This window comes from Populus trichocarpa, chromosome 10 (genome assembly GCF_000002775.5).
Source record: "Populus trichocarpa isolate Nisqually-1 chromosome 10, P.trichocarpa_v4.1, whole genome shotgun sequence".
Classification (NCBI taxonomy): Eukaryota; Viridiplantae; Streptophyta; class Magnoliopsida; order Malpighiales; family Salicaceae; genus Populus; species Populus trichocarpa.
Genome location: NC_037294.2, coordinates 7,702,548 through 7,718,366, shown reverse-complemented (window position 1 = coordinate 7,718,366; position 15,819 = coordinate 7,702,548). Strand labels below are relative to the sequence as shown.

General features: G+C 31.9%; 2 protein-coding genes across 3 annotated transcripts; both read right to left on the bottom strand.

Moving 5' to 3' along the window:
* Positions 1–1,860: 1,860 nt before the first annotated feature.
* LOC7460759 (cyclin-dependent protein kinase inhibitor SMR6) lies at positions 1,861–2,818 on the bottom strand. The gene has a single exon (XM_024609787.2). The coding sequence runs from the start codon at positions 2,383–2,385 to the stop codon at positions 2,050–2,052; it is 336 nt and encodes a 111-aa protein (XP_024465555.1). The 5' UTR covers positions 2,386–2,818; the 3' UTR covers positions 1,861–2,049.
* A 4,454-nt stretch (positions 2,819–7,272) lies between these two features.
* On the bottom strand, positions 7,273–13,110 carry LOC7460760 (glutamate--glyoxylate aminotransferase 2). Of its 2 annotated transcripts, none has more exons than XM_002315639.4 (14): positions 12,834–13,110; positions 12,155–12,298; positions 11,214–11,279; positions 10,974–11,091; positions 10,523–10,604; positions 10,298–10,385; positions 9,949–10,107; positions 9,453–9,626; positions 9,226–9,357; positions 8,732–8,797; positions 8,550–8,614; positions 8,241–8,332; positions 7,984–8,140; positions 7,273–7,520 (listed from the first exon to the last, which is right to left on the bottom strand). In XM_002315639.4, the coding sequence occupies exons 2-14, from the start codon at positions 12,269–12,271 to the stop codon at positions 7,391–7,393; spliced, it is 1,446 nt and encodes a 481-aa protein (XP_002315675.1). In that variant the 5' UTR covers positions 12,272–12,298; positions 12,834–13,110; the 3' UTR covers positions 7,273–7,390. The 2 variants fall into 2 exon arrangements, with proteins under 2 accessions (XP_002315675.1, XP_024466139.1); XM_024610371.2 differs by lacking the exon at positions 12,834–13,110 and adding an exon at positions 12,639–12,795.
* Between the last annotated feature and the right edge of the window lie 2,709 nt (positions 13,111–15,819).

Here is a 15,819-nt window from a genome sequence, read left to right as displayed (position 1 = left end):
CAAGTAACTGTACAGGAAAAACTGTAAAATGCCAATCAAAGGGTAACTCGTTGATTAAAAGAATAAAAACTTAACGTGGTTAGAGAATTAACATCCAAATCCGAAGTTCCAAACTCGATCCCTGGGCATATGCTTTGCTTGCATAATTGGTGTCATGCACCGATTAAAATACTTTGCTCTCTTGTCTAGCTTAATGGTAAAATAGAAAACTTCTCGAGAGTTGAACATTAATTAATATGCAAGCTTACACTAATCGCCAATCATATATGATATCCATGGAGGGCGCTTCATGTGATCTCCAATGAAGTTACTATATATGCTTCCACTCAACAAATCAATATTAAAGATGAAGAAACCATCTAGGTGGTGGCTCAGTGGTAAAAGCTTGGGACCAAGAGGTTTGCTCCCTCTGTGGTCTCAGGTTCGAGCCCTGTAGTTGCTCATATGATGGCCACTGGAGGCTTACATAGTCGTTAACTTCAGGGCCCGTGGGATTAGTCGAGGTGCGCGCAAGCTGGCCCGGACACCCACGTTAAACTAAAAAAAAAAAATATTAAGGATGAAGAGTGTTTTCGTCCTTGTAAATTCATCACTGTTACACCTCCATTCTTGTAGCTCAACATTTATCAATGTTACCCTACAGTGTTTAAGGATAAACAACGTTATTTCTCTACTGTTTGAAAAAAAATTAAGTTCAAACAAAGGCGATAAACTATTGCTATCTAGCCAGGTGCCAAGACAGAATCGCAGCTTTTACACAGACGTGGTGCAAATCCATTGCCTCGGTACAGCTCCGATCCCGAGAAAGCTTTCTTTAATGCAACTAAAAGAAACCCAAGATTAGGTGAACGTCCCCTAGCTCGCTATCTAGACATGCTGTCGCTGTTGTAACATATGCTTTGCTTTCATGATGAACATCAATATTCAGTACCAAGTAAACAATTGGGTGTCCTTGATTTTTAGGATTAGATAAGACTAGATAAGTGTGTGTGTGTAAGTGGCTTCGTCAATTATTGGTATGAGTCTATGAGATGCCGAACTTGAGCTTGAGAATTTTAAATAAGGTCCACTCAACTTGCTGGCATAGGATTCTAATCTACCGATCCATATTTTATTTGTCCTTTTTAATGGTTATATCGGAGAAAACACTTGGAGAGAACCTTCCCGGCAAGCCCCACTACCGTGAGAGTTCAAGGTGGGTGGGGTGGGTCACTAGCTAAGAGAACAAGCATGTTTGATATCTTGATAGTTTTTACTGTTGTAATTAAAAAGAAATTATAAATTATAAGCTCCTATAAGGGAATTTTATAGTGGAATTCATATAAAATCACAGGATAATCAATACATAAAAGGTTTGATTAAGGTGTCAATGGCAGCGAGGGTTGAGGGGACTTTGTCTCGGTCAATCAGGCCGGTTGAGGGGACTTTGTCTCGGTCAATCAGGCCATGGAGCATCTTCTTATCTTTGAAAAGGATTTACCTTTACTTAGATGTTGACTTGCATGTGTCATTTGGCACGCATGGCCATGAACAGCCCCATACACAGAGACGGAAAGATATCTACAGCTTGTGTCAGAGGATGAGAACAAAATGAAACTGTTGTACTCGGTGGTTGCAACTCAGCTGAAGCTGATGTGTTGTTCTAAAACATTATGTGTTTAATTTTCTTTTATAATAAAAACAAAAAAAACAAAACATTGGCGTGTTTTAATTAACCTAAAAAATACAGAGATATTACCTTAGTTATTATGTTTCTCTTGAACATGGTTGTAAAATAAAGCCACTACTAGAACAAAGAATATAAAAAAAAATGATGATGAAGAGAACAATTTAATTTGCTAAACATACAAAGAAAACATGTCAGTGAATTATTCCAGATTTTATTTACTTATAAAACCTGTACAAACAATAATTAAGATCCTCCTGCTAAAAAGCTAACGGCGCCTGCCTAACTGGATCAAACAAAGGAAATTAAAAAGAAAAAAGTAGAAGCAAATCATGAGAAGAGGAGGAGGCAAATTGAACTTGGAAGGAATGAATCAATGACGATCAGTTTGCCCTTTGTACAAAAAGGGTTTCCAAGTCAGGGGGGGTAAAGAACTCCCTAACACCACTGGTATAATTACACTTGAAAGTAGCTTTTCGCTTCCTGGGAGCCGGAGGGCACACCAGTCTAGAAGGAATTCTTGCTTCTTCACTGGTAGGCGTTGTTGAAGCAGTAGTACAGTTACTCTGATCATCATCTTCGTTGATCTCTTTCTCCACTGGATTTGTAGATATGGGCTTTAAAGGAGCTCTTAAAGGAATCCCAGCAATAACCCATCTCTTACCACCATCTAAGTCCAAGCCACCATCCACGGCTGGAGGCTTCTTCGAGAACCCCATATGGTATGTTTTGGATCCAAAACTAGCACAAACCAACAGTGTTATTATAGGAGTAGCTAGGTAGCCAACAAGGAATAAGGAATAAAGCTTGCTAGCACACAGAGAATAAATAAAGCTGAGAGGTTCTGTGATTTGTGTGGGGATCGGTAGAGAATCAAATGAAACCAGGAGGAAAGTGAATAGCAGAAGAAAAGTTGTTAAGGGAAGATGAAAGAGGAGATTTGGTTAGATTCTTGTGAAAGAGTCTTTGTGAAGCTAGCTAGGGAAGCTACGAGCTAGGAATAAATGGAGGAAAGGAAAGGAAAGCAGTGTACTGATTAAGCAAAAAGCTTTAAATGTGGAGGAGGACTGGCTGGCAAGCTAGCTAGATCAGTGATGTCCAATGTTCTGTTTATACCAACCAGATTCTTCGTGGCTAGAGTGAGAAAGAAAAGCAAAGAAAGAGAACCCGAGGACAAACCTCGTGACATAAGCTGATCTATTTAAGATTTATTTAGTAATTAAATCAAAAGATAATATTTCTCAATAGTTGGTAGTGGAATCGTGGTGGGGAGTAATTTATGAAAATATTTTTTACTAATAAATATATTGAAATAATTTTTATATATATAATTTTTATTTTTAATATTAGTACATCAAAATCATTTAAAAACCACTAAATAATATTAATTTAATATATTCCTAAAACAAATATATTTTTAAAATAATAACAAACAGAAGTGTGTTTTTAAATTTTTTTTATTTTAAATTAACATTTTTAAATTGTTTTAATATGTTAATAATAAAAATATTTTTTAAAAAAATATTATTATTTTAATATATTTTGAAATAAAAATAAACTTGAGGCCCGTTTGTTTTACATAAAGTAGTTAACTGGAAATCAATTTCCAAACTTTCTTGCATTTGTTTGCCATTAGAAAAACTGGACAACGAAAAAAACACTAAAAATATTAATTTAATATATTCCTAAAACAAATATATTTTTAAAATAATAACAAACAGAAGTGTGTTTTAAAATTTTTTATTTATTTTAAATTAACATTTTTAAATTGTTTTAATATGTTAATATTAATAATATTTTGAAAAAAAATATTATTTTTTTAATATATTTTGAAATAAAAATAAACCTAAGGCCTGTTTGTTTTACATAAAGTAGTTTACTGGAAATTAATTTCCAAACTTTCTTATATTTGTTTGTCATTAGAAAAACTGGACAACGAAAAATACTTTTTAGTCAAAAAAAATTTGGTTTTATTTTCAGGAAAGTGTTTTCCTTTTATTTTGGACGGAAAACACTTTCTAGAAGTTGTAAAAAATTTAAAAATATCATATTATTTACTGATTATATCAAATTTTATTCTCAAACTTTTGATTGCTATATATTTTGTTTTGAATTTTTTTTTCAATTTTATCCCTTAAAATTTAATTTAATTTAATTTGGTTTTATATTAACTTTAATTTTTATTTTATGATTATTATTTGTTTTTCTCTTATTGTTTTTTTAATTGAAATTTTTTATATATTAAATTTGATCATCTTTCTTTTGATTGTTACTTATTTTATTTGAAATAATTTATGAAATTATAATTATAATTATTTTAATTTTATCATCTTTTAATTTTTTCAACTGTTAGATTTTATCTCTATTATTTTAATTTTTATTTATTTTATTTGAGATAATTTATGAAATTAAATATTTTTTTAATTTAATTCTCATTCAACTAATTTATAAGATTTGTTTCTCATTATTTTAATAAATTTAAAAAAAAATTAATAAATTATTTTTCATGACATAACTAAACACTAGAAAATATTTTTCAATTTATTTTTTATTTTCAAAAAATAATTTACTTTTAAAAAAATATTTAAAAAATTATATATTTTTCAACAAACAAAAGTAAAAAAAAAAAAAAAAAAGGAGAGTGGAGTGCCCGTGAAACAAGCTGGCCAATGGCAGCAGAACTTGAAAATAGAGATTGATTGACTTGGATTTTGGCGCCAAAGCTTTTGGGCATCACATCGGGATCATCAATCAATCACCACTGCCTCTTTTTCCTTCCTTTATTGCACCCAATGTCTTGTGAAAATTCTTAGAAAAGGACGTTACAAAGTTAGTGTTTTTTTTTTTAATTATTAGTAATATTACTAGTATAATTAATATTATTGTAATTTAACTTTTAAAAACTAATTAGATTCTAGATTTGCTTCCTAAAAATTACAAGTTTGAGTTTTATAAATTTTAGGGTCATTAGAGGCTTACATGATTATTAATTTCAAGACCCGTGAGATTAGTTGAGATACGCGCAAGCTGGTCCGGACACCCACGTTAATAAAAAAATATTATTGTAATTTGAGTTAGGTGTATTTAAAAAAATTAGGGTATTAATAAAATTTATATTATTTAACCCAATTTAATTCATTAAAATTAGTTAAAATGAATACTATAAATGATTGTAAATAAATAAATTTAATAAATAAATATCATGAATTAAAATATTTAAAATCATCTTAACCTGATTTAATATTTATATCTCATTAAATATATTTAAGTAATGCCAGAAAATTCTTGGTATCAATAGCACTTTTCTTGACAGCTAGCTATAAAATATTAATAAGAAAGTAGAGAAATCTGATGTGTCTTATAAACCTAGGACAACGGATATTAATTTTATCTTTTCTTTCGCAAAGTTACTTCTTTTTCCGTCACTTGAATAATTTTATTTTCATGTTATGCATATTACAGATAAGAGTTCTACCGGTCTGAGAAAGTAATTCAAATATGTCTGATAAAATAATTTAATTTATTCAATTATCTGTCTTTGTAAGTGCATTCTTCTTAGGATCGTCAAAAAAATAATAAATGTTATGTACTCATCTGTGAATATCTGTAATATTCATAAAAAAAAATTATACCAACTTCTTATATTCAAAAAAATTGAATGGGTGGGATTGACAATTTATAAAATATTAGAAGTGGGGTTAATTATAATTATGAATCTAAACCCAGCCCAACTATGCCCATGAACACCCCTAATTAGAGTTATATGTTGAACAGATTAATTCGAGTTGATCCAAGTTAAATAATTTTTTTTATAAAAAAATTAAATGATGTTCTTTTAATTATTTTTTAAATAATAATAATTATAATAGTTTATTCTAAGTTTACAAGGTTTATTTGATTATTTGTTTTGAACTTTGTATGGGTTATCCTTTCATTTTCTTTTATCAAAGAAACTTTCATTTGTCAAATATATATGAAAAAAAAAAACACATGGCATTCATTATATTTTGCAGCCTATAAAGATGGACTAAAACAATCCTAGAGAGGTGTAACTCAATTGGTTAAATTCTGGGTTTGCTTTTCAAAGGTTACTAGTTCAAGTGCTACAAATCTCAAGACTACTAGAGGCTTATATAATCGTTAACTTTAGAGCCTTAAAAGATTAATCGAGGTACGCGTAAGTTGCCTCGGATCCCCATGATTAACCAAAAATGAAAAAAGATGGACTAAAGCTCTCTTTCAATCAGCCTGTTTAATTTGTCATATATTTTCAGGCTTTCAATGGTTAATTTTTCTAGAAGTGCACGATTCAATCTATTTATATACACTTGAACTCAAGCCATCTCCTTCATCACTTGTGCTAGCCCTAAGGTTATGTACAGTATAGGTTGTTTATACCTGTACAAATACCTTGTGTATTTGTACATGTAAAGGATCACCTACAGAGTTATCAAGATCATTAACTAGAGACCCTTTTCAAAATTCCACAAACCCTAGTTTTGCTTTGGATTGGAACATTAATTGACTAAATGATACTTGAAAGTGTTTTGAAGCTTACAATATTAATAGAAAATTCGATTCCACATACTACAAGCACCGTTTAACCCTTGATTTCCGCTCTTGAAATTTCAGACATGCAACTTGCTGGAAAAAGCAAAAAATATTGGTCATGGTTAAAGTGAAAGGGACCTGAACCCCTGATCAATTTTTTTCTACCAGTCTTTTGCCCTTTTCACTGGTTACTTCCTTTCCGTATCATGTACATTAAAATGTAATATCAGTGCCTCGATCTCGCGAGAGCGTGGTTGAAATTATTTTTTAAAATATTTTTTATTTAAAAATATATTAAAATAATTTTTTTATTTTTTAAAAAATATTTTTAATATTAACATATTAAAATAATATAAAAATATCAAAAAAATATTAATCTGAAGCAAAGAAAAAAATAAAATAAAAATTCATTTAAAAAAAAAAACACTTTTAAAACATAAAAATAAACAGGATCAGACTTAACACCTGTTTGGAACGCAGCCTAAATAATATTTTATTAAAATTTAAATTATTTTTTTTATGTTTTTGAATCATTTTAAAACGTTAATTAAAAAATATTTTTTAAAAAATAAAAAATATTATTTTAATATATTTTTAAAAAAATATTTTAAAAAATAATAATTATTATAATCTCAAATAAGACATCGATGACTGGCTACCTCGATAAAAATATATATAAAAAAGTTGCTTATATCATAGTCAACATGAAGGGAATGCAGCATTAAAGGGTGGCAGACCTAGAGGGCAAGCACTTAAGGGAGGTTGTATGCCTTATTTACGAGGAGCACACAAGAAGCGAGACTAAATTTATGTTAAGCAGAAAAGGGAACGAAACGCTTAAATTCCAGGCCAGCTAATGGTTTTATTTTATCGGTTGCTTAGGGCAAGATATTGATGCGAAGAGGCAGAGGTAGGCAGCCATTTAGTAGCTAGCTCATCAGACTAATTAAGTGAAGCTTGAGCTTTCTTCACCTTTACGAATGACAGTATTAGATGCCAGATTAAGTACACATTCATCCAGTCGATTGATATTTGAGTGATGATTAGCAGCAGAATGAGTCTTCAACAGAATTTAGTTTATATAGCCAAATACAGGCAATTCAATGAAGCATACACGAAACAGCTTGCAATTGCCCAATAATATGATACAATTTGCAGAATTTGAAGGATTTCTTACAGCCTTGAATAACCACTGCGGTCATCATATTGCTCCATGAACTCATTGTTGAACTTCTTGAAACTGGCCATGATTTCTGGCATTTCTTCCTCTGCTGGTAAAATGGTTGTCCTTAAATGAAAGACCCTGCAAGAAAGCATAACAATCAGACACTAGCATTTAATTACAGTTTAGGAACAGACTCATCTAGAGACGTGCTTTTGCACACCCACAAAAGAAAAGGATAAAGGGGGGGAAATGCAAAACCCCCTTCAGAAACAAAAGGAGAGAAGTGAGAAAAATAATTCTCCATATACCTGTCAGAAGCATACGCGTAGTCTTCATAAATACATGATTCAAATTATGATGCGAATATAAAAAAAATTCAGTATGTGGCAAGAAATCAATCCGCATGAAGAGAAACATAGCCAAGAGAATTGGCTGAACTTTTCAAGACAGTTTTCTTTTGTTTTGTCTCATATGTGTCTGTGTGCATGCATGCTTGTGTGTTCAAGTCCTGTAAAACTATTAAAAAGAATGCAATAGGAAAATGGCATTTAGCTACAGCTAAATCCAGAGTTTAAATCAAAAAAGAAAAATCAGAAGTTACCCTTCTTTTTGTCCAAATCCTGAACCAGGGACTGTGGAAATGCCAGTGGCTTCCAAAAGCTTGAGACAGTAGAAAACATCAGGAACTTTTCCAGCCTTTTTGGCAGCCTCTATTGCTTTAGGTGGCAATCGTATTTGAGGAAATGAATACATAGCACCTAAAACCAAATTCTACAATGTCATACAACGTCCAGGTACAGATTGGGAGTGAGATCACAAAATGCAAGATGTTAAAATAGCTAAGAAACAACAATTTACCTTCTGTGAAATTGCATATCACATTTTTGCAGCTGTTGAATCCATCAGTCATCATCCTTGCTCTTCTCCTTAATGATTCAATGATTCCTTTGCTGCGTTGTTTTGATCATAAAACATTGTTATTCCTTGCTCAATGTAGACAATTCTTTGACTTGACAATGGACATTAATAGTATCCATTAACTAGTTTGGAAATCAGATTGACAGTTTAGCAAAGTACTAAATCAAAGGGGAATGTCCTTGGTTCAATTTCATTTATCATCGTGAATACTGAATTAACTCCTTAGAAACTAAATCTTAGCAGGCGTACCTTTCCCTAATGAACTGCTCATATGAAATATTTCCAGGTTTAAGCGGGTTGACCATCAGCCCCATCTGTAAATAGCTTGAGTTTGTTTTAACAGGAACTGGAGCACTAACGAGAAACAAGCACTGGATCTCCCAGCTAAATAGATAAAATTACCACAGCAGAAAGTATGCAGGTCTACTTACAAATATCTGCGCAGGGACATTTGGACTGAGTGATACTGATGCAACCTTATAAATCTCATCAACAGTCTGCAGCATAAATCATTATAAACAAAGATGACTTTTGAATGTTTGTAGTTCAAATGCTGCTCGAATTGAAAGATTCTTCTAACGTTTAATTTCCATATTGCATGTCATAAAACACATGAGATTAAAAACATTGAACAATTATTATGAAAAAAAGAAATATGTTTTATCAATAGATAGAATAAAGCTAAGAGAATTTGTGAATCATATGAAATGATATAAGCTAAGAGAATTCTAGTCAACCACATCTTTTTTTTTTTTTTTGCCCAGCTTTCTGTAAATTTTATATTGTTCTGTAGTTCTTTTATATTTTGTTTGGTTATGAATGCCTAATTGTTTTTATTGTATGAATGCCTAAATTAATATTTGCAAGAAACACATAACTTGCAACTCAAAGAAGGATGCAAATATCTATATGATAAAAAGCAAACCTTTGGAGGAATGTTTGTCATCTCAAAGTATCCACCCCGCTGCCCACATTCACCCCAATATCCTTTGGACACAGTGTGGAAAGAAACAAGCTGGACTTCCTTGCTTATGGGTGGGCCCATGCCCATCAAAACCTTTCAAAGTCACGGCAAAAATATTATTAATAATTTAATACCAGTTGTAACTCCAGGTAACATATACTTGAATTTAGAGGCAAAACAATAATTACCTTTCTAGAACTAATAAATGGACGTTCATCCTGGTAAATGTTCTGCTGATAAACTTCATCTCCAAGAAGAGCCAAGTTTTCTTGGTAACAGAAGCGCAATATTTCCCTTAAATTAGCTTCACTAAGACACTGACCAGTGGGGTTGCCTGGGTTAATAATCACCATTGCTTTTACCTGACCATATATCAAATATATTAAAGATTTAGTTTGCAGTAATGAGCATTATAAGACACATTGGGTCAGCAGCTGATGCATGCACATATAATATTAAGATAGAAGCGGACAATAGACCAATCTTCACGAGTAGATAGAATTTCCGAGAGTAATCGTCCAAATAACTGGCCAATACAAGTAAAATCCAGACAGTTAAAATTGATACCCTATCCATTCTGTTCTTCCAGTTTTCTGTTAAATTCTAAGGTTCCAATTTCCAAATAGATATCAAGCAATTGCATGTATACGAGGTATATACAAGGATGAGTCAAAGCATACTAACAGTTATTCCTTTATAGCGAGCTTGTGCAACCGATTGTCTAAGGTCATTAACATCAAGACCCCAGTTTTCTGTCTCTTCTAGATAATATGGAACGAGGGAACCACCAAATAGAGAAATTGCAGCAGAGTAAAGCGGGTACTGTGGCACTGGAACCAAAACCTGACAAATACATGATTTTTTTATTAACAGGCATTGTCTGGTAAATGGTATGATAATAACACTAAGATAAAGAAAACCTCTATCATTACCAACAAGAAAGAAGGGGCTGGGAAAAGATTTAGAAGAAGCCTACATTAAATCAAAGAAGGAGACAGTAGTACTTCCATTCATTGCAGGGAAGTATACTTACCCCATCACTTTCACCACGGATAATAGTACTCAAGATCTGCATGACACCTTTACTGGCACCATCAGTGAGAAATATGAGTTCTGGGTCACTGTCAACAAAGTGAGCAGCAATGTGAACTTCAGCTTAACACTTGCAGACCAAAGACAACAGCTATTTATTCAAAACACAACTGCACACGGAGAGATAGAGAGAGCAGAAAATGACCATTGTATATAACAACATCACCTTGGATATCCATCACGCCTTTCAATGAAATCTGCTACCTCCTTCCTAACTCCAGGCATACCTCGAGAGTCACTGTAAGCACCTAAACATGTGAACAAGAGTAACTTTAATTTGCATTGCAGGTTCTCATGGCTGTGTCACAGTGGAACTACTCTTTAACTAGCTAGAGCAGCAAGATATTGAAAACCATAAAGTTCTCAAGGCAGGAACATCTAAGAAAGGAATATGGGAGACAATGAAATGACAATTAGGAAAGGAACGTGTGGAGTAGGCATAAGGTGAAGCATCTAGAATACAACCACCTAAAAAAAATTCTTAATGTTTCAGTACTTGTGTGATTTAATAACCCTCCACTGACCAACCTGTAAATGCAAGATACCCCAATGCACTTGATAATGTTTCAACCCTTTTCCAAAACTTATGCAAGGAAAGGCAGGTAAAAAGAAGATACCTAGACCACCAGTAGTCATAGCAAGATAATGCTTAGCTTTTGCAATAGCATCCGCAGGGAATAGCAACCCCACATTTGGATCATCTAGTAGAAATGGTGCTTGGCAGAGAGCAACCACCTACAATAGACATTGTTCAACTCAACTATATAGATAAGAATCCATAAGCAACTCAAAACAGTTCATTTAAGCAGTAAATACAAAAGATACATATACAGAGATTTAAGATACTGCAACTTTACCTGGCGAGGAAAGGTAAGTGGCTTCTGTCCAAGAGCATGAGGATTGCCGACATTTGTGAAAATAATCTACAGAATAAAATTGCAGTTAGACTCGAAGAAATAGGCAAAGGCTAATGACATTTAATACATACATAAAATAGACACACACACACACACACACACACATATATATGTATATATACATACATCTATATATATATATATATGTATTAAATGTTTTGTACTGGTCGATTTAAAGCCAAAATACAGACGTCTTCCCATGGTTTTACAAGGAATTAAATCACATGTGAAGTAAGGTTTTACACATAAAGTAACAGGTTAAGGCACTAGAATCATATTAGAAGGTCTAACATTCAAGATTATCGTTGATTGCCTAGTGCAAGATCATGGAGCATATATCGCTATTGCATGGCTCATGGCTGTGCTACAAAATATGCAAGTACATGTAATGGCAAAACATGCTGTACTTTAACATACAAATTATATGGAATACAAAATATAATTGAATATGCATCTCCTATAGGACTAGGTTTTCACAATTGATGAGAGAAAAAGCCTCCCTCTAATGAAAAGCGTGCATTACATTTGACAAATTCCTTCATGAATTCAAAAGGGAAAAAATATAGAACACAAACAAGAGGTGCATCCAACAAATGAATTGGCAGTGACGTATACGAACACTTGGAAGACAATGAATCAGCAACCGGAACTAGAAGCAGTGATGGCAGTGCTAGTAATAAAATTGGCCAGCTGATATGTGTGAAAAATCGACTAAAAATCTCTAGTTGTTGCATCCACATAAATTCAGTAGAATTTCAACACATTTATTTAAGTTAACTTTCAAATCCGCCAAACATCATAAGCTAAATTAACGAACAACAATATTTCTGAAGAAAATTTGATCAGACTTAATATAATATAATATAATTCAATATAAATACCTTCTTCCCTTCCTTTTGAAGCTCAGAAGCTCGAAGATATAACTCGCCTCTTACAGCATACTGAACCTTCTTGACATTTTCATTCAACGATTCATAGTCTAATGCTCTAGGTGCCATGATGGTTAGTCTAGCTTCTCACTCAGTCTGAAAAATCAGGCAAGAGAGCAAATTCAGTTTCTAGTCAACAATTTTCATCGGTAAACATTGGAATGAAAACAAAACAAAGCATTAAATGAAACACCAACATGGCCACTCAAATCATAAGAAAAAAATACACCCAATTGTCAGAATTTTAATCTAACAATAACATTTCCACATACGAATTTACAGCAACCAATGAATATTCAGCAAATGCGTCAGAAATTTCAATAACAAGCATCAAATTAAGATTCTAGAATCAGACAAAGAATATATTAACACAACTTCAAAAGGGACAAAAAAAAAGAAATCAAACCCAAGATTGTGAAAGAAAAAACCAAATTACAATGGTGACGCATGCGAAGCACTGAAACTGGGCAAAACTCCAAAAGAAGCACACTGTTGTTTTGCTAAACAAAAGTAATCAAACAACAAATAAATGGATCTAAGAGGTGAAATGGGCCAACGATTGAATTCATTTCCAACGAGATTTTCCTTCAAGGGATTAAAAAAAAAACATCAAATAGTTTAGTGAAATTACCTGTCTGTGACACTGGCGGCTTGGGATGGGAGACTGACGTGTGTGTTTTCTGCTGGGGCTGGGCTGCACGCACAAGGGAAGAATTTTTCCTTTTTTGTGTCAGAAATAAATTGGGTGTGAGGATATATTTATATATATTTACAACTATGTGGCAGCACATGCACATAATATTGGCAAGCACCAGAGCCACTGAAATTTTTTTATTTATTTAACACGAAGGGATAAAGTTATCAGGATTCAACAAGTGTGGTGTAGCTTCGAACTGTGAGTTCTTGGTAGATAAGTAAGGAGACAGTCTTTTGTTGTTATATCTCTTTGTTTTATTTTGGCACGAGTTAGAGAGTGTATGGTAGACTGGTAGACTGGTAGTGAAGTAGTTTTCATATAAAAATATATAAAAATAATATTTTTTTTATTTTTTTAAATTTATTTTTAATACCAACTCATTAAAATAATCTAAAAAAATTAAAAAATATATCAGATTTTTTTAAAAAAAAAATCGGTTTAAACGTCTTTATAAACACCATCTCTAAGTACTAAGTAGTGGTCCCTCTCGACTCCTGTAGTGGTTCATATTTATTCCTTGATTGAACTCTCTCTTGTGGATATGATTGATATTTTGCACCTTTTTTATAAAAAATAAAAAACAAGTTGGTGGGCACTTTTTATTTTATTTTAAATTAAATTAATTTTTTATATTTTTACATCATTTTTACATGTTAATATCAAAAATAAATTTTAAAAAATAAAAAAATATATTATTTTAATATATTTTTAAATAAAAAATAATTTAAAAATCAATTATTATAACAATATCAACCATATGTGATACCATTTAATTAAACTCGAAACAAATTGCGTGAAAATCTGATCAAATTTCACTTGGATTTGATGCATAAATAATGGATTAACCAGGGAGTAATTAGTAATGTGGTGATAATATAAATAATATGATCACGGGGTGCTTAAAGGCCTAACAAGGACAAAATGAAAAGCAAGTAAGCCTTCCAGCCTTTGAATGAGTGCAAAAGCCATCATAAATTATAGAGTTCATGGCCAAATTGGAGGCATGCAAGGAAAAAGTCAGAGAAGAACACGTGGACGAGGAGGAGTTGGGCGAGGCCTTGCAGTGTAGTCCATGGGATGCGTCGAGCTACTCTCCTGTTTAGGTGGGCTGTCTAGCATAGTTTGAGCCCGGTATAGAATCTGGACCAGTAGACAATGGGCCTCCGTAGAGGCCCATGGACCTAAATTTGTTCTTTAAAAAATCTCTTGACAAGAGATTTATTTTTGTAAAATATTGATTAAGAAAGTAAAATATGATGCATATAAATTCTCGCTACTCCTCGAATGAGATAATCTTCTTTTTAAGCCGCTTGTCGTGTGATTTAAATCGCTTATGTTGGCCTAAAAATCCCTCTTTTATCTCTGGTTTTTTGTTTTGCACAAAAAAATTTATTAGTGAAAAGAATTATAATATTTGATAAATAATTATATATAAAAAATATGGTAATGTGTTATGATGATAGAAGTTGATGGGTGAAGGTGGAGTGATGGGGGTGTGGTATAATAACTTGAACAATTATCATTATCTCTTATTGTTTGGTGTGAAGTGTGTCTATATCTATTTTGTGAGGCAATATTTCATATATAATTTATAAAAAAAAAAAATTTGTTAATTTATAAAAGAAATTATTAAATTCATTAAAATATACTAGGATGATAATGATATGGGAGGTGTGTTATTGAAATTACTTGAGGGGAGACTTAATCTCGATTGACATATAAAGTGGTTTGAAGATACTCTAATCATCATTTAAAAAGAAAATATTAGTGTTTTTGTAGGAATAAAATCAATTGTAATTTCAGTTGTAGATATGAAGACATAGGTTGTTATTTTTTTTTTAATTATTTTTTAATTGAGAATTAACCTTTTACAATGTGTTGTGATTTTTAAATGTCGCATGGAAGTATTACTTTTGATTCAATAACTTGGAGTATCACAGTGTTTTTTTATAGCAGTAGCATATTGGCTCTAACAAATTTATAAAATAAATTATACAAATAAAAAAAAATTTACAATTAAGTTATATTGTATATAAATGAAAAATCATGCTTGAATGAGGCAATGTTTATTTTTACAGTATAATTATGCTTTTGAAAAATTTTAAATTTTTTTACTTAGGCGCGGGTTTGGCATGGTTGTCAGGGCCAGACATCTAGATTTGACAGTCATGCCAAACCCAGGATACTTGAATATGATAAACATGTCTGATTTGACAAACAACAAATAAGAAGGACAATTATGTACTTTAGTTGTCATGAGATAAAAAATAAAGAAAAAACACAAACAATTGATCATCGGCAGCAATCCAGCCATTATTTGTCTACACGCGCCACACCATGTGGAAAAAGACATGACTGCGCATCCAGTGAAATTGTGAATGACCATATTTGGCCACAAAGAAGCGTCACATGCGTCTCCTTAATGGCGTGAGCGCCACCCACTCGATGAGGGAAAAAAAAGTCAAAGAAACGTCTCGCAAAAGGATAAAAAATTAAAAGTAAAGTTACTATTACAATTCACAGTAAAAGATCTCTTGATCTAAAATAATTTTCTCACACCATTTAGCTTTTGTTATAATTGATATACAGAACAAGATTGTTGAATTCAAAAATGGATGTGAATGGCTGTGGTACTGATTTAGGCATAGCCTCTAATGTGTTGGAATTTCATTCTAAATGATATTTAAAAAAAAAAATTATTTTTTATATATTTTTGTTTAGCTTTAATGTGATGATATCAAAATTATTTTTTTAAAAATAAAAAATATATGATTTTAATATATTTCTAAATGAATTTTTTTAAAAACAACCACTATCACACTATTAAACACTTCGAAGATGACAATGTTATTAGTATTTAGTGTAAGAAGGGGGTGCGAGTCTTGCACATTTATGGCCCGTCATTTTTTTAGGGGATGTT